A 19,472-nucleotide genomic window follows, 5' to 3' on the forward strand; every position below is an offset into this window, starting at 1 on the left:
TCCTGACTCAACCTTACTTTACTTTATTAGTCACTGGCTCATGGGGAGGCGTCTTATTGATCCATGTTATGAAAGTTGAGAGATTTTACTAGACAGACCTATATGTTGCATTTATTGCAGAAACTCCCTTACTTTATCAAATTTGTTACTTCAACAAACCTTACTTTATGAATCATACTACTATGACTAACGTAGTAAGATTTCAAATCTTATCAAAGATCATTGGACTCACATGGATGATCAAATTGGCAATCCAACAACGCAGCCTTCTAGGTTTCATGGAAAAACTTAGAATTGAAATAATAAATTCAAAAAATAAAATCTTTATAAACTTTAGGTGTTGAAAATAGATGGTTACTGAACTCCTAAATTTAAAATTCAAATACAATGGTTAAAATTAATTTTTGTTTTTGGATTTTTTTTTTTTAAGTTATTAGAATTTTATCTTTTATAACCTTATGACATTAGATCATGTTTTTGGAAACGATAATTGATGTCGTTAGAATCCACTCTAAGGTATGTTAAATAACAAATTAACATAAATTTGAATTTTGTGACGTGGATCCCAGTGTTTACTCGGTAACAAATTTATAAAATGAGGTTTAGTTGGGTCTACCGGGTAAATCCTCTCATGAAAGTAACCATACAAATTAATAAAGATAAGTTACTTGGGTTGGGTATTTAACCATCGTTAATCCGAACTCGTTTTTTCTGAATGGATTTCAGGTCTGATCCGATCCATTAAGCCCTAGGGGCGATACCACATAAGAGAAATTTACACATGCGTTGCACCATGAGATCTCCCCTCTATCTCTAGCACTGAAAGATAGACGTTGAGAGCCTGAAACCTGAAAAGGAGATAAGGAGAGAGAAGAAGTGCTGAAGAACAACATCTTTGCCAAGTCTTCTCAAATGAGTTCCTGCTCTCTAACGAGGTTCCCAAACATCTCTCTCTCTCTCTCTCTCTCTCTCTCTCTCTCTCTCTACGGTTTCTGTTGTAATTCTGACTTGAAATTTCAATGTGAGCAGCAGCTGTTGTTCAATCGGTTGGAGCTCTTCAAGCTGGTTCGAACAGCCTGGGTTTCTCTCAAATGGAGGAATTCGAACTAAAGTTTCCTATAAAACCAATTTCATCCAAAAAAGAATTCCAAGGGCGACCCTCGCTGCTTCTGGTTTGCTACTTCATTTCCATTTCTTCTCAAAATTATCTTCAATAATTGTCTTTCGGTATCTATTTCTGAAGAAAGAGAACGAAATTTGATCCAATTATGCCCTAAAATGTGATGTCTACGGTGTTCTTGGTTTTTAGACAAAAGGCTGGATCAACATTTTTGCGCCAGTTGATATTGATGTTCATGGTGTCGGAGATATTCTGTGTTCTTGAAACAAGTATTCTAAATTCAGAAAACAGATTGTAGAAAGTGTAGATTGGAAAAAACTTATCGATTTTGATGTGAATGAGGCACGGAAGAGCCGTAGTCATTAAAACCAAATTTGCACCCCTTAAAGATGACATTCACTGTGCAAAAAGATCTAACGGTTGGTTTCCAAGATTTAACAGTCACGATCCTGCTAGTCATGCACTCGAAAGTAGCGGGTCTATAACAAACTCGATCGGTCTAGTATGAGCAGTAAGAGATTTAGAGTAACTCAAACAGAGAAGAAGTAAGAGATCAAAAAGTTATTTTCTGTTAAATGGTTCTGGTTTTAGTAGGTCTGGTTTCACGTGTTCATGTTTAAAATGCATGTCTTAAGAAGCAAAACAAAAAGATAATTTGGTTTTAAGATTGTTGGAGATATTCTATGATTTTAAAACAAGTATTCTAAATCTAGAAAATAGATTGTAGAAAGTGTAGATTGGAAAAAAAACTTATCAATTTTGATGTAACTAAGACACGGAAAAGCCGTTGTCCTTAAAATCAAATTTGCGCCCTTTTAGGATGATATCCACAATACAAAAGGATCTGGTGGTTGGTTTCCAAGATTCAATAGTCATGATCATACTAGTCGTGCACTCGAAAGTAGCAGGTCTACAACGAACTTGCTCGGTCTAATATGAGCAGCGAGAGATTTAGAGTAACTCGAATAAAGAAGAAGAAGTAAGAGATCAGAAAGTTATTTTCTATGTTCTGACCTCTATGGCATACTTCTCTAATATAGTGGAAAATCCAACGGTACAAAGAAGCCCAACGAATTAATATATTAAAGAGAAAGATAAAATGACCCGAAATATTTGGGTCTTAAATGATCTGTTTTTGAACTTTGGAGGATCTAAACAGTCAACACACATTAATAATAACGATTAGTTAAAATGGACCAATCAAATTTTAGTAAAAATGGGTCTTTCACGCACACCCACGTGAGGCTTAAATTAGAGATTTACACCCCCCTGCTCGTGTGTTGCATGCGCACATACACATTAAGGTTTTTCGACAAGTTGACCCCAAACACAATGGGCTGCAGTCCCAAAATACCTTGGGCCCCCATGTGTGCGCGAGGTCCATTCTCTTTCTCATTCACATTTAAGCAAGTGAAAAGGTGGGATCCTTTATTAAGTGAGCATCACTTTTGTATTTATCCAATGTGAGACTAAATTTTAGAAGAGTTATCTCTACAATTCTCACAAAGAAGAAAGTTAAGAGAATCTTTGACTTTCAACTTATAAAAAAAAAGGGAAAAACATTTTTAGCTTATGTTTCAATAATTGAGGAAATAAATATTTTATTAAAGATGGAGCCAAAAAATGTTGTTCTTCCTTGAAGTCCTAAATGTTTTATTTGTTCTGAAGGGAAAAAACCGATAGAAACAGATCCCAACCTACAAAACTAGAACAAAGCATATGAGATTTGTAGAAATTACATTTTATCTTGTCTTGTAAACACCCTGTATGACATTTATTGTGTATATGAGACATCTAGAGAATTATGGGGGGTTTTAGAGAAAAAATATGTAACTGAAAATGCAGGGGTTAAAAAATATGTAGTGAAAACATTTTTAGAGTTTGTAATAATTGATGGAAAATCGATTATGGACCAAGTGACCGAATTTCAAAATATTGTTCACGAATTAACCTATGAAGGTATTAAGTTACCTGAACAGTTTGTTGTTGGGTCTCTAATTGAAAAATTACCTCCAAGTTGGAATGAATACAAAACAAACTTAAGGCAGAAAAAGAAAGACAACCCTTGAAGATCTCATCGTTCACATCAACATAGAAGAAATCAGTAGGCAAAGAGAGAACAACAGAAAATTAAAGGAACATGTTACAAAAGCTAACCTTGTCAAAGGGGGTTCTTAGTTCACCAAATTCAAGCCAAAGAAGACATTCAAGAAGGATGAAACTAAGGTAAAGAACATTAGTGGATTCAAGAAACCTAAAGGAAATTGCTATGTCCGTGGAAAGCCTGGACACTTCGCTATGGAGTGTAGGTTCAAGAAGACTAAAGAAAGACCAAGGCAGAATGTAGTGAACCTGACAGAGACGGACGGAGACACTATAATGGTAGTTATTTCAGAGGTCAGCCTTGTGGAAAACACAAGGGAGTGGGTTGTTGACACTAGTGCTACAAGGCACGTTTGTGGAAACAGAAAGATGTTTACCTCTTATAATCCAGTAGGGGATGAGGTAGTCTACTTAGGAGACTCAAAGACATCTCAAGTTGCTTGAAAAGACAAAGTACTGATCAAACTGACTTCTGGAAAGACATTGATGCTTACTGATGTTTTTTGTCCCTGTTATTAAAAGAAACTTAATTTCTAGTTCTCTCTTGAACAAAGCATGAGTGAAACTTGTTTTTAAATCTGATAAACTCTTATCGACTAAAAATGGGGTATTTTTAGGAAAATGGTATTCTAATCGGGGACTTTTTGTACTGAATGTTATGAATGAAAGTACTTCTTCTGCATATCTTATTGAGTTTACTTCTCTTTGGCATGTTAGACTAGGTCACACTAGTATAGGAAAATTAAAGAAATTAAAGAATTTAGGGATTCTACCAAATTTAGAAATTAAAGAGTATGAAAAATATGAAATTTGTGTAGAATCAAAGTTTACCCACAAACCACATCTTAATGTATCTAGAACCACGTCAGAACTTCTTAGTCTTATACACAGTGATTAAGGAGACTTTAAGAACCTTGATTCAAAGGGAGGTAAAAGGTATTATATTACCTTTATAGATGATTATTCTAGATATATGAGAGTTTATCTTCTAAGAAATAAAAATGAAGCAGAAGATATGTTTTTGAAGTATAAAAATAAGATAGAAAATCAATTTAATAGGAAAATAAAAAAATTGAGATCAACCAGAGGAGGAGAATATGAGTCAAATATTTTAAGTCAATTTTGTGAACAAAATGGAATTATTCATGAAGTAACTCCTCTATATTCTCCCGAGTCAAATGGTATAGCAGAAAGAAAGAATAGGTTACTTAAAGAGATGTTGAATGCTTTACTTATAAATTCAGGAATTCCCTTTAACATATGGGGAGAAGCTATTTTAATTGCTTGTCATATTACTAATAGGATTCCTCATAGGAAATTAGGAAAAACTCCTTATGAGTTATGGAAGGGTTATGCACCTAACCTAGGTTACCTTAAAGTGTGGGGGTGTTTGTGTAAGGTAGGACTCCCAGAAACCAAAAAGAAAAAGATAGGTCCTAAAATCGTTGACTGTGCATTCTTAGGATATTCAGAAAATAGTTCTTCATATAGATTTTTAACTTTGAGGTCAAATGGAAATGATTATGAAGCTAATGTTATAATTGAAGCTAGATTTAGAATTTTTTGAAAGTATTTTTCCAATGAAGGATAGAACATCCTTGGATGCTAAAAGGAAAAATATCCCTGTTCAGAACATTAGTGAAAAATCAATAATTGAATCTTCTTCACAAGATCACACTAAGGTAGTAGAAGAAATAGAACCTAGAAGAAGTAAGAGAGTTAGAAAAGAAACTAACTTGGGAAAGATCATTAGTAAAAGATCTTAGTGAAAAATATCCCTGTTGAATCTTAGTGAAAAATCCCTATTGAGAACATTAGTGAAAGATCAATAATTAAAGCTTCTTCACAAGATCACACTGAGGTAGTAGAAGAAATAGAAATTAGAAGAAGTAAGAGAGTTAGAAAAGAAACTAACTTAGGAGATGTGTTTTATACTTACTTAGTAGATGACGATCTTGTGACTTACCAAGAGGTTGTGACTTCTTCTGATGCAGTCTTTTGGAAAAAAGCTATTAATAGTGAACTAGAGTCAATTATGTTAAACAATACTTGGGAGTTAGTTGATTTTTCTAAAGGCACCAAACCTATTGGTTGCAAATGGATTTTTAGAAAGAAATTAAAAATAGATGGGTCCATAGACAAATTTAAAGCGAGTTAGTAGCTAAAGGCTTTAAACAAAAAGAGGGGGTAGATTTCTTTGATACTTATTTTCCAGTCTTCAGAATTGCTATAGTTAGAGTCTTGGTTGCCCTAGTCTCTATATATAAGCAAGTTATTCACCAAATAGATGTCAAAACAACATTTTTAAATGGTGATTTAGAAGAAGAAATCTATATGGATCAACCAGAAGGGTGTGTGGTACATGGTCAGGAAAATAAAGTTTGTAGAATTGTAAAGTCCTTATATGGACTAAAACAAGCACCTAAGCAATGAAGTCAGAAATTTGATTATGTGCTCAAATCTAGTGGGTATGTCTTCAATGATTGTGATAAATGTGTTTATAGCAAATTTAGAGGTAAGACTGGTGTGGTCATTTGTTTGTATGTAGATGATATGTTGATCATGGGAACTAGTCTTAAAGTAGTTGAAGATATCAAATCTTTTTTAAACTCTAAGTTTGATATGAAAGACTTAGGAGAAGTTAATGTCATGCTAGGAATTAAAATCACAAAGAAAGATGAAGGGTATGTCCTATCTCAAAGCTATTATGTAGAAAAAGTACTTAAAAAGTAGAAAAGTACTTAAAAAGTTTGGGCATTTTGATAGTGTATCCGTTTTAACTCTTTTTTATCCTAACATGAAATTAAAGAAAAATAGAGATGATAGTGTGTCACAAAAGGAGTATGCAAGAATGATAAGAAGTTTATTGTATCTGATGAATTGTACTCACCCGGACATAGTTTTTGTGTGGAGGTGTTAAGCAGATACACCAATAATCCTAGTAGAGATCATTGGACAACTTTAGTGAGGGTTTTTAGATTTTTTAGGGGAATCATGGATTTGGGCTTACATTTTAATGGAAGTCCAAATTTACTTGAAGGGTACAGTGCTGCTAATTGGATCTTAAAATCCAATGAAGCTAAGTCCACTAGTAGTTATATCTTTACACTAGGTGAAGGAGTTGTCTCTTGGAAATCTTCTAAGCAGACATGCATGTCCAAATCAACTATGGAATCAGAGTTCATTGCTTTGGAATTGGCAGGAACTGAAGTAGAATGGTTGAGAAATCTTTTACTAGATATTCTTTTATGGGAAAAGCCAATGCCTTCAATACCCATTCATTGTGATAACCAGGCAGCTATAGCCAAGGCTAACAATTAAAAATCATATATATAATGATAAGAGTATACACATTTGGCTAAGACACAATATAGTAAGACAACTAATGACAGATGGTGTGATTGATATTGGTTTTGTCAGGTCAGAAAATAAAATAGCAGATCCGTTAACAAAACCACTAACTAGAGGGTTAATGAGTAAATCATCAAGGGAAATGGGACTAATGCCTATATAAATAATTAGTCTGTGATGGAAACTCACTCTACATGAATAGAGATAACAAGAAGTGGATTCAATGGGTAATAACAAGTGACTGAACTAATTGGTGAAGCACTAGTGAAAAGGAGTTAACAAACTTTTTGTCCATTTCCTACGGTGTTGAGTAGTACTTCTCTATGACGAGTTAAGGATGAACAAAAGTTCTTAATAAAGTCCATAGTCTTCTTGGGTGGTGTGTAATGGTCATAGAACACACTTGATGGACTTACCTATGTGAATGTGGGAGTGGGGCCGCTTCCTATGAATACTATGGGCAAGTATTCTAGAGCATTCATGAAAAGACAAAGATTCGATACATAGCCGAAAAGTGTCAAATAATAAGAACTCGATTGACTTAGAAAGAAAGATATATATGATATGATAGTTAACTTACACTAAAAGGGAAAGGCTTAAGTGACGTAGTTACACCAAGTCCCTGTGAGTTTTGTCTATCTATACTAAAAGTTGATTAAGTCCAAAAGACATCGACATTAGATATCTGATATTTCATCTTGTACAAGCAGCATTTCCTTTTCCCTTTAATTATGAATCTGTGGGGAATTGTTGATAAATTCATAGTTTTATCATGTAATCTATTCTTGTGTTTTGTTGGGGACAATGTTTGAACTCAAGACCTCTTGAATGCTATTTGTAAAATATAGAGATTTCCTCAATTGTTAAAACATAAGCTAAAAGTGTTTTTCCCTTTATTGTACAAGTTGAAAGTAAAAAATTCTCTTAACTTTCTTGTTTATGAGAATTGTAGTGACAACTCTTCCAAATTTTAGTCCCACATCAGATAAATACAAGAGTGGTACCCACCTAATAAAAGATCCCACTCTCTCAGTTGCTTGAATATGGATGAGAAAGAGAGTGGACCTCCCGTGCATATAGGGGCTTAAGGTACCATGGGACTACAGTCCATTGTGTTTGGGGTTAACTCGTCAAAAAACCTTAATGCGTGTGTGCGCATGCGACATGCGCTTAAGGGGAGTGCAAATCTCGGATTTAAGTCTCACGTGGGTGCTCGTGAAAGGTCAATTTTTGCTAAAATTTGATTGGTCCATTTTAACTAACTGTTATTATTAATGTATATTAACCAGTTGGATCCTCCATCGTTCAGAAACAGATCATTTAAGGCCCAAACATCTTGGGTCATTTATCTCCCTCTTTAATCCATTAATTCGTTGGGCTTCTTTGTACTGTTAGGTTTTCCACTATATTATAAATGTATGCCATAGAGGTTAGAGCATAGAAAATAACTTTCTGATCTCTTACTTCTTCTCTGTTTGAGTTACTCTAAATCTCTCGCTGCTCATACTATACCAATTGAGTTCATTGTAGACCTGTTACTTTCGAGTGCACAACTAGCAAGATCGTGACTGTTGAATCTTGGAAACCAACCGTCGGATCCTTTTGCACTGTGGCTATCATCTTAAAGGGGTGTGAATTTGGTTTTAAGGACAACGGCTCTTCCATGCCTCAGTCACATTAAAATCAATAAATTTTTTCTAATCTACACTTTCTACAATCTGTTTTCTGGATTTAGAATATTTGTTTCAAGAACACATAATATCTCCAACACATAGTGTGTTCTTAGTTTTTATTTCCTTACATATTGCTAGATTTAGGTTTTAACTTCGAATCAGATAATTGAGCCTGATCACAAAAATTAATCATGTTCCTCTATTCATTAATTCTGCCTAGAGATCCATGTATTTTGATATTGCAAGTGTGTTCGTATACACTTTCACTACCTCAATCCATGTTCTATTGGGACTTCATCCTGTTCTTTAGAACTTTCAACTTGTACGTTCATTCCAACCGGGAATATTAATCGGTCTTCATTGCACGTGAGGAAACCATCTTAATTGACTTTCTCTTAGTTTATTGGGGGCTATGTCTATATCTTTCATATATGCTTTTATTACTAATTTATCTCTCTTTGTAATCCATCTCAATTACATTCAATTCGTTAACTTGATTGCTCAATGTTTAGCTCCATAAAACTACCTTGTTTTACTATTGTCTTATAAGATTTTTCTTTTAGTTTGATTTGGATGTGTTTATACTTCTATGGGAAACATCCTCTTCAATACCTTCATTTGTATGTATAATAGAACCTACATAACAAAAATAATTTCTTTTTGGTATCTTCTAATCATCAATTTCACAAGAAGTTATTCTCCATGAGTGTCATTACTGCAATTGTACCCATATACTTGATGTTGGATAGTCTTATTCTAAAGCCCTCAAAAGTAGTTCTCAAACTCAAAAGTAGTTCTCTATAGTTTTAGTTTTGCATTGACTATCTTTTTTTTTTTTTTTTTTTTTTTTTTTAATTAGAAAAAATTATTTAAAAGAAGAGACAAAACAAAGGCTGAGGTGTACAAGGAGAACAAAGAACAAATAAGTAAAAAAACAAAGAAACACAAACAACTTAAGATAGTATCATGCCCACCAGCAAGCTAAACATGGCAAAGAAAATCCCACTTAAAAACAAAGTCCTCAAAGAACACTACTTCGAAATCCTTGCTTAACTTGCTCCAAAAATAAAACAGGCCCAAAATATCTAGTATCACCTCTTGGAGGGTCTTTTCCTCTCCTTGAAACACCATTTTGTTCCTCTCTTTTCAGAGCCCCCACATACAGTAAAAGGAAGAATAACCCACAAGTATCTCTTCCTTTTGGAGAAAACATTATGAGTGCACTCAAAAAACAAGGACAGAACCTCCGAAGGAAAAAAAAAAAAAAAAAACACACCAATTCAATTGGAAAAGAAAGGAAATGGGACCAATTACAAGCTGAGAAAGGGTTGCGAATTAGAATGTAATTCCCTGATTCCCTATTCCTTTGGAAAGGAAGCAAAAATTTGGAGTTGAAAACCACATTTAATCAAATCATCAAGATTAGGCTCTCTCTCTAGTCTTATCGACTAACACTTCATTATTTGCAAATGACATGCTTTAAGGAACTAGCTCTTGGAAATGAGTAGTTAATTCACCATAATTGGAGCAAATAACTACCGGCTCAAAGTCGATCTTTAATGTAAGTCATAACTCAGAACACATTTATCTCATTCACTATTTGTTTGACACTAGTCACTATTGGAAATAATCTAGTTATTTCATCCTAGTTGTTTTAGTAATAGCTTTTATTTTTCTATTTCTTATGTGTACGGGCATTTGTGTCCATTAACTCTTTTATTAATATAAATATCTGTCAAGCTCTCAAAAAGAGATTTGACAATTACTTTCTTCAATTCTTCAATGTATTTTAGAGCTCAGGGATTTTCATCCCCCCTCCTTGGTTCCCCTCTTTGTCTTTCACCCCTTCTTCTCCCCTTTAATCCTTAGACCTTGAGACCTACTAATGTAGAGCCGTTTTGTTAGACCTTCTCCCCTTCGGGGGCCTTTTTTCCTTTTGTTTCTTATTCCCTTTATCGCATGTGGCGATAGGGATTTGATCACATGTTACAATAGTTTTCTGCGTTGTGCATCTTACCCTACGATAGGGTTTCTGCCTTTGATAGGCTTTTTCGATTCGTTTTTTCCCTACGTTAGTGTTTCTCCCCAAGATTATCCTTAAGTTGTACTGTTGGATGCCTTTGAAGAGTTGCGACAGCACCTGCAAGGATTATAGAAGCTTGCAACAGCACCTAGGGTGCCTTTGGAGACCTACGATAGCACCAACATAGCTTGTGGAGGCTTGCAATAGCACCAGCAAGGTCTGTGGGTAGCAACAAAGCTTGTGGGTACCTTTGGAGACCTGCGACAACAACAACATAGCCTGTGGAGGCTTGCAACAGCACCTAGGGTGCCTTTGGAGACTTGCGACAGTAGCAGGAAGGTCTATGGATAGCAACAGAGCCTATGGAGGCTTACGACACCACCTGGGTGCCTTTGGAGACCTGCAACAGCAGCAATAAGGTTTGTGGAGGCTTGTGACACCCACTGTAGGCATATTTGTCAAAGTCTCCGACTAATTGAAAAAGTCGTGATTAAATCATGACTTTTTCCTTCCCTGGTTTAATCATGTCTTTTTTAATAATACGTGACTTTTACGAAATTCACGATTAAATCACAAACAATGCAAAAATAATGAGGATGCAAATGAGAATGACATTGATTTGATGTTTTTGATCTGTTAAGGAATCTTAATTCGGACTCATAATTGTCATCTTTTTTTATATTTTGAAAAATATAAACCTTGAATATGTTGTGGATTTGTGGATCTGTGGTTACTTGTTTGTGGATGCATAATGATATCAATATGGGAATTGGTGATTTATCATTCTAGTTTAATATGGAACTTAATGATATAATATAGGAACACTCACTAGTAGGACTAATTACATAGCCCTAACCAAGCACAATTTTTTCTCGACTTTTTTTTTTTGATGTTTTCCGATTTTACCAGATTTTTCCCTTGCCAACTTATTCCTGAACCCCAACTTGGTAACTATGTAGGAATTGAGAAGAGCCGCGGCAGCAACTGCAACATCTTTGAAAACCTGCGACAAAACTTGGGGTGTTTTTTGAAGATCTGCGATAGAAGCATTAGTGTTTTTGGAGTGTTTGTGGTGTGTTTGAAAACCCTATGACAACAACAACAACAGAGTAGTGTTCTGCAATTTGGCTACTGCGAGATTTTTCTTTAGGTCTATTTTTTGTGAACTATAACTATTTGTTGATTTATGGCTTATTCCCTCTCGGGTTTCAAAGTCCACGTAGACTTGCCTTCAAGCCAAAGTAATGACTTCGAAGCTACCACGGCTTCCAACACTATTCTTGGGGCTAATTTTTCAGCTCAATGTATTACCACTGCTCTTCTCGATGGTAGAAACTTTCAGTCATGGTCTCAATCTATGCAAATTTATTTGGGTAGTAGAGGGAAATCTAGATGGCTCTCAAGCACCATTACTAAATCACCCCTTACTAATCCCAAATTTGAACCATGGGAGATCGACAACTGCATTATCCTTGGGTGGCTATTTAACTCCATGTAGCATCACATTTATACCATGTTCATGTACCATGAGGTTATCTCATCTTTGTGTTCAGCACTCAATGCATTTATAAGCTTTATCGAGACATTACCCAGGCTACCCAAGGGACTCAGAGTGTAACTAATTACTTTGGATTTCTTCAATCACGTTGGGAGGAATTTTCTCATTATAAGTTTATGGTTGAGTTGTCTGTAGAGACAGCCGGGTATGTGGTTAAGATGATTGCTCGACGTCAAATCTACCAGTTTCTCATGGGTTTACGTCCTGAGTTTGAGGCACTTCGGACAAAGATTCTCCACATCTCTTTTACCTTCTTTATTTGAGATATTTGCGACCATTGACAGTGATGAGCGTTTTCATATTATTTCTTCTCGGACTCAGGTCCTTGGTATTCTTTTTACTCCAGCTCAGATCAAATGACTCTAGCAGCCGACTTGAGTTTCTCCAACTCTCATACCTCGGGATCTGCGAATTGTGGCTGTGGCCGTGGTCGTGGTCGTGATAAAAGGAATGGCCTTATTTGCAGTCTTTGTGGGAAGACTGACCATGAGAAAATATGTTGTTTTCATCTCTATCCTCATCTGTTGTGATCTCCAGCGACTCCGTCTTTGGGACAGTCTATTCCCCGTGTTGCTATAGTGGAGTCGTCATCCATTCCTTTCACTGATCCTCCTTTTTCACTTGGCACTAGTGATTTGCAACAGGTACAGACTTAGATTGTCACTATTGTCCACGATTAGATTCATCCTCATACTCACTCATCTTCAACTGTGGTCTTAGTTACTACGCCTCTGGGTACATCATCTGTTTTTCACATCATTCAGTCTGACTCTACTCCTCTAGCATGGGTTATTGATTCTGATGCCTCTAATCACATGACCGGTGAGTCTAATCATTTTATTTTTACTTTTCTTACTACTCATAGGGAGGTTCGCCTTGTTGATGGGTCTCTTACATTTATCCACAACAAGGGCATCATCCCTTTATCCTTCAGGATTTCCCTAGATTTTGTGTTTCATGTCCTTACTTATCTCTTAATCTTTTGTCTGTGAGTAGTATTACTAAATCTCTAAATTGCTCAGTTACTTTTTTTCTCACTCATTGTATTTTTCAGGACCTGATTTCAAGGAAGATTTTTGGCAAAGCGTATGAGAGGGATGCGTTGTACTTGTTTGGATCTCAGCCTACTGTTGTTCCGGCTTCCGTCTTCTGGGAGCCACACATTTTCATCTAAGATTCTAGATTTATGTCGTGCTCGGTTAGGACATGCCAATTTTTAGCACTTATGTTTTTTATTCCCTGCTTTAAAAACTATTTGTAGTGGAAACAAATTTCAATGCTTTGTATGCGAACTTTCTAAACACACGTACTTTTTATATTCCTCGTATACATCGATTTAATGCAATATTTGATTTAGTTCATTCTGATGTGTAGGGACCTTCCCTTGCTACTGTTTTTAATGGTCATAGATATTTCATAGTTATTTTGTTTATGGAGTTTACCAGATGCCACTTAAATCATACTTGCTTTGTTCATCGAAGTTTGGATGGTCGTTGTGCTATTGTTCTAATGTATGTAGATGATATTATCTTAACCAGAGATGATACACAGTGGATTGATAGGGTAAAGATGTTATTGGGTCATATTTTTGAGGTTAAGGACTTGGGTCCACTTAAGTACTTCTTGGGGGATAAAAGTGACTCGCTCTCACCATGGTATTTCGTTATTTCAGTACAAATACACATTAGATCTTCTTCAAGACACTAAGATGCTTAGTTGTCGTCTACTTCCTCTTCTATGGATCAGAATCATCGTTTTCATACCGAATCTAGTGATCTTTTATCGGATCCTTCTTCTTATCAGAGACTCGTAGGTTGTCTGATTTATTTGGCTAACACTAAACCGGATTTGTCTTTTGTGATTAGTGTGGTCAGTTAGTTTATGCATACTTCGCATACTTCTCATCTTGATGTTGTTTATCGTATTCTTCATTACTTAAAGTTGAATCCTGATCTTGGGCTTTTCTACTCTTCCACTACTCAACCACATTTGTCTTGTTTCACAAATGTTGGTTCTCTTACGGATATGAGATCTACCTCTGGTTTCTGTACTTTATATGGTAATAACCCAACTCGTGGAAAAGTAAGAAACAAAATGTGGTTTCTCATTCTTTTGTTGAAGCTAAGTATCATGATATGGCCCTTGACACATGTGAGTTTATTTGGCTTTGATCTTTGCTGACAGAGTTATGATTTCCTATTTTTAATTCCTCTACTTGTTTTTGTGACAACAAGTATGCTATCATACTTGCTTCTGACTCAGTTCCTCACGAAAGATCTAAGCATATTGAGGTTGATGTTCTTAAAGAGAAAATTCAATCTGGTGATCTTCAGACAGTCTTTGTACCTTCTGACATGTTTACGAAGTCTATTGGTCCTTCTGTCACTAATTCTCATCTTGTCAAGGTAGGTTTAGTTGATATATTTTCCCTAGCTTAAAGGGGAGTATTGAAAATAATCTAGTTATTTCAATCCTAGTTGTTTTAGTAATAGTTTTTATTTATTTTTGTTTCTTATGTGTAAGGGCATTTATATCCATTAACTCTTTTATTAATATAAATATCTGCCAAACTCTCAAAAAGAGACTTGACAATTACTTTCTTCAATCTTCTATCACAACCCTCCCATACAATGTCCTTAATTTTGTCAATAAATCCATTTGGGACTCGCTTCTTTTTTAATAACCACAAAATTAACTATCTAGGTAATGTTTTATATGCTTTATCTAATTCAATAAAAATCACATAAAGATTCTTTTTATTTTCTATAAATGTATCTATCATTTATCGAAATAGAAAGATTACCTCGATAATTGATCTATTTGGCGTACAAACAAATTGGTTCTCTGATAGCGTTGTTTTTTATTGTGTTCTTTCTTTTATCACTCTTTCCCACAATTTCTTCTTAAGTAGATCGATTGCCCCGATAGTTTGTATAGTTCTAGATCTTCTTTGTTCTTATGTAGGTACTACAATACTTTTCTCCATTCATTTGTCATCTTTTCAGTCTTCAAAATATTTGTGAACCACTTAGTTAGCCAACAAAATTCAAAACTTGTCTTGCATTTCTACGCTTCTCTATAATACCATCTGATACTAATGCCCTGCTGTCTTCATCTTTTATAATGATATTTTCAATTTTTAGACCCTAATTCTACAGAATTATGTGTGCAATTGAATCAGTTATTTATCTTCTCTTTGTCCCAAGTCTCTTGTGTGGCCTTCGATTAATAATTTCTGGAATAACCTATCAAATGAAGACCAAGCAAGAGACTTGGTAATAGGAGGAGATAAATAAAAGATTCGAGAGCACACATACCAAAGTAGAACTTGGGCTAAAGAAGTGGAAGCAACACTAGCAAAAAAAATGAAGATAGATAAAGCTTTAGGACGCAGATGGTGTACTGATAGAAGTACAGTTCTTCCTGAAATCGAATCATACGTCCAATTCCAAGCTCTAATACTCATTGTATGTGATAATATTATCTTTTCATGTTTCAGATCAATATTACTGTTATGTGATTGTATGGGATAATCATCAATAAGAGAGTGTTGCCCCTTAAACTTGGAAAGTTTTTTAAATCACCCGGCAATTGTGTAATTAAATTTCTAATGAAATGCTTTTCTTGTTTGAAATATATGGAGTTTGTTTTAATTTGACTTTTGATATTCTTCTAGATCCACTCTTGGTTAAGGCTGCAAGAGGTGAACTAGTCACTCGGCCTCCAGCATGGATGATGCGTCAGGCAGGAAGGTATATGGCTGTTTACAGAAAGCTTGCAGAGAAATACCCATCCTTCAGAGAGCGCTCCGAGACAACTGATCTCATTGTGGAAATTTCTTTGCAGCCTTGGAAAGCTTTCAATCCTGACGGGGTTATTATTTTCTCCGACATACTTACACCTTTACCTGCATTTGGTGTTCCGTTTGACATAGAAGAAATAAAGGGTCCTGTTATTCAGTCTCCGATTTGTTCTGAAGAGGGGTTGAAATCCTTGCATCCCATTGACTTGGACAAACTTTATTTCGTGCGGGAATCCCTACAAACTTTGCGCCGGGAGGTAAAATTTTCAATTTCACTACCAACTCATCTGACCCTCCCTTGGAAAGTCTGATTGTATTAGTAAATTTTAGATATGGTATTATAATTGTTTTGTTTTTTGCCAAACATGTAAATGATGACCTTTTGTTTGCCTACTTGTCGCATAGTTACCAAGTTGGTATTTGGAAATAAGTCGACAAGGGAAAAATTCAACAAATTCTGTAAAATCAATTTGGGAAAAATCAGAAAATATCAGGCTAGGCTTAAATCTGTAATTGTTCATACTAGGTGGTGTTCTCATATATTATATCACCAAATATCTCATATAAAAAACCACCCCCCCCCCCCTCTTCCCCAACCCCCTATACAGATATCATCCTTGCATCCACAACAAGTAATCACAAGTCCACAACACATTCAAGGTATATACTATTCAAAATTTAAAAATATTATATGACATCATCATTATCTAATGCTTCATCAATAAAATGATCACCATCTTCTTCATCAAGGTCATCTTCTCTTACTAGTGCTTCAATTTTGTCTTTTGTTTTAACCCGATTTAATTGCAAAGTTCGTGATTTAATCATGAAGTTCGTATAAGTCACACTTTATTGAAAAAGTTGTGATTAAATGATGAAGCAAAGCGTCACGATCTAATTGTGACTTTTTCAATAAATCGGAGAATTTGGTGACTATGCTTGTGATTATCTTACTTTTCCTTTATATATAGGTGGGGGATCAAGCAGCAGTGCTGGGTTTTGTGGGAGCACCATGGACAATTGCTACCTATATAGTTGAAGGGGGCACTACTCGCACATATACAACTATAAAGAGCATGTGTCATACTGCCCCACATGTATTGAGGGCTCTTCTCTCTCATCTGACACAAGCGATAGCTGACTATATCATTTTTCAAGTAGATTCTGGGGCTCAATGTATACAGATTTTTGATTCATGGGGTGGACAGCTACCACCTGATATGTGGGAGCAGTGGTCAAAACCATATATTAAAGAGGTAATTTGATATTTTCTTTTTTGTAAGTTATGGAAGTATGTTGATTTTTCTTCTAGATGTTATGGTCATATGAGCCTGTCCAGCTCAAGATTTGACTATTTGTGTCTATGTAAGATCCCCAGATAGGATACTGGTACGGGAAACAGGGATATGACTTTTCATTTCCGTGAATCCCGTATGTAGTTCTTGAAACCAGTGTCATGCAATATCAGCTTCTTCTTTTTTTCTAATTATCGTTTTTGTGCATCTAAATCATGCCATCACTAATGGAACTTCTGACATTGCAAGGCTTTGATTAGTAAAGCTTGCTACACATTTTTACCGACAAGATAAAGAAGCAATTTGTTACGAGAGAACTAACTAATGTTACAATAAAGATGAGAAAACTATTAACATAGAAGTATCCATGCAACTGTATCGTGTTCATGAGTACTCTAGGCATATTGGAGTATCCGAATAAAATTAGCAAATAAAAGTATCCGAATATCATAGGCATTTATGGCCAAGTAAAGTTCAAAAGCTGAAAAAATATGAAACTAAGGATAATTTATGCTATTTTTGTTCTCGAATTATTCTGGCATAAGATGCATAAGTAGGAAGGTTTTGATTTCTATTTTTTTTTTTAATTTTAAATACGCTTGTACTTGAAGCAAAGAGGGTGGGTTGAAAATATTCCTTAGGTTCTCAAGAAGTGCGAAGCCTTTCGGGATCTTCACTCTACTCTCTCTTATGATTGCTACCTCACTATCGAAAAACTGATTTCCTTCTTTTGGTGAAAATTGTCTGCTTTTAGTTTTAACCATACTAAATTTGCAAGATATATTAGCTCTGACTTGGATTGATTAAACTGCAGATTGTTGGTGCAGTAAGAAAAAAGTGCCCTCAAACACCCCTAGTCCTCTACATCAATGGTAACGGTGGCCTTCTTGAGCGCATGAAAGGAACCGGAGTCGATGTTATTGGGCTTGACTGGACTGTAGATATGGCAGATGGGAGGCTTCGGTTAGGGAGTGGAATCAGTATTCAGGGAAATGTAGACCCAGCTTATCTTTTTTCACCACTTCCTGCCTTAACAGATGAAATTCAAAGGTTAGTTTCTGTGAGTATTTGAAGTTTGAGCTGGACTAGATTAATCCAACCCTTATTATTTTCACGGGAGACGCAAAACATGCTCCATCATTTCAATACTATCCAATCCATGGTTGAAAATTATTAGATCCGACCTATCTAATTATTATTCTTATTATGTAGAAATAATTATTTTGTTCTAAACTGTTTAAAATATAATTCCTAGTCCAAAAATCCTATATTTTAGGGTTGGCAAATCTGGCAGTGTACTTGCGTTGTAGTCAGACGACCATAGCGGTATGTGTGCAACATAGCTAGATATGCAAATCACGCTAGGATGTTGCTCACAAATGTCTAGAACGGCACCATTCAACATAGCTAGATATGCATATTTCTGATTTTTTTTTTTTCAAATTTTTTCCTTGTCGACTTATTCCCGAATCCTGACTTGGTTACTATGGTCAATAACAGACGTTACTCTTACCCATCTAACAAAAACACTTCAAAAGTCACTTTTTGAGAGAGGAAAGGGGATAGGGGATAGGGGACGGACATACCTTTTCTTTGCAGGCCTTCAAAGTTAAAGACTCAAGCCAATTCAACAGTGTTTCTAATGTTTTAACTCAATTGAGTTGATAATTTTTCTTATTAATATTTACAAAGGCTTGGATGATTATACTGGTTGAGTAAAACTCCAAAAGTATTCCTTTTGATAAAACTGAGAGAATTATTTTTGGCAGGGTTGTGAGATGTGCAGGACAGAAGGGTCACATACTTAATCTTGGGCATGGGGTGCTTGTAGGAACACCCGAAGAAGCTGTTGCCCATTTCTTTGATGTAGCAAGAAGCTTGAAGTACGATACTCTTTTTTCTGAAGATCGCTCAAGGGAGAGTTCCAAAGTAGTAGTTTGAAGACCAATTATGGGGTTAAAGACGTGCCCATTGATTTTTATTCCTTCGGCAGTTACTTTCATGTTCAAATCGTCTTTTTCTTCTGCGGTGAATGTGCGATCTCTATTTAATTCATGGGTTCTCGGCAAATCTACTGACCAAAAGCTCCGGGCCTATACATGTACTTATTGTATCTCTAGTTACTGATATTAGGGGTAATTCATGAAAATGTATTTATTTCTTTGTATTCATTTCTTATCCTTTTTCTGCTTTGGAGTGAAACTATGTTGGTCTGATTGTTAGAATGAGAATCTCTCATTAGAATGATGATGAAAAGTAGGCTTCCAATCAGGGCTTAAAGGGTGTCCAGTGGAGATTTATCTGTCCAAGTTGAGTCGCCCAAGTGATTACTTATGATGCAGCTTGAATCATTTGTGGCTTCGATAGTAAAATGGAGGTGTGCTAATCAAAATAAAAGTAAAGTGGAGGTGTTCTTCGAAAGCACCATGGCCCTATGTATCCCATGCCATGTTTTATAGAACTACATGTTCACGAAAATAGGGTAACAGTCCCAATTACCGATAAACTATAAGAAAATCAATTGAGATGGTTTGGCTTTGTTTTTAA

The 19,472-nt window shown here is 35.5% G+C and overlaps 1 protein-coding gene across 3 annotated transcripts; it reads left to right on the forward strand.

Moving 5' to 3' along the window:
* Nucleotides 1-745: 745 nt before the first annotated feature.
* LOC147380487 (uroporphyrinogen decarboxylase 1, chloroplastic-like) lies at nt 746-19,092 on the forward strand. 3 transcript variants are annotated; one of them, XM_086431646.1, is made up of 6 exons: nt 746-935; nt 1,030-1,172; nt 15,505-15,887; nt 16,602-16,886; nt 17,740-17,975; nt 18,695-19,092. In XM_086431646.1, the coding sequence occupies exons 1-6, from the start codon at nt 913-915 to the stop codon at nt 18,864-18,866; spliced, it is 1,242 nt and encodes a 413-aa protein (XP_086287772.1). In that variant the 5' UTR covers nt 746-912; the 3' UTR covers nt 18,867-19,092. The 3 variants fall into 3 exon arrangements, with proteins under 3 accessions (XP_086287772.1, XP_086287773.1, XP_086287774.1); XM_086431647.1 differs by having other exon boundaries at nt 1,033-1,172; XM_086431648.1 differs by lacking the exons at nt 746-935; nt 1,030-1,172 and adding an exon at nt 14,091-14,233.
* Nucleotides 19,093-19,472: the final 380 nt, after the last annotated feature.

The sequence above is a fragment of the Akebia trifoliata genome, unplaced genomic scaffold (assembly GCF_017979445.1).
Source record: "Akebia trifoliata isolate Shusen 1 unplaced genomic scaffold, ASM1797944v1 Contig01390, whole genome shotgun sequence".
Classification (NCBI taxonomy): domain Eukaryota; kingdom Viridiplantae; phylum Streptophyta; class Magnoliopsida; order Ranunculales; family Lardizabalaceae; genus Akebia; species Akebia trifoliata.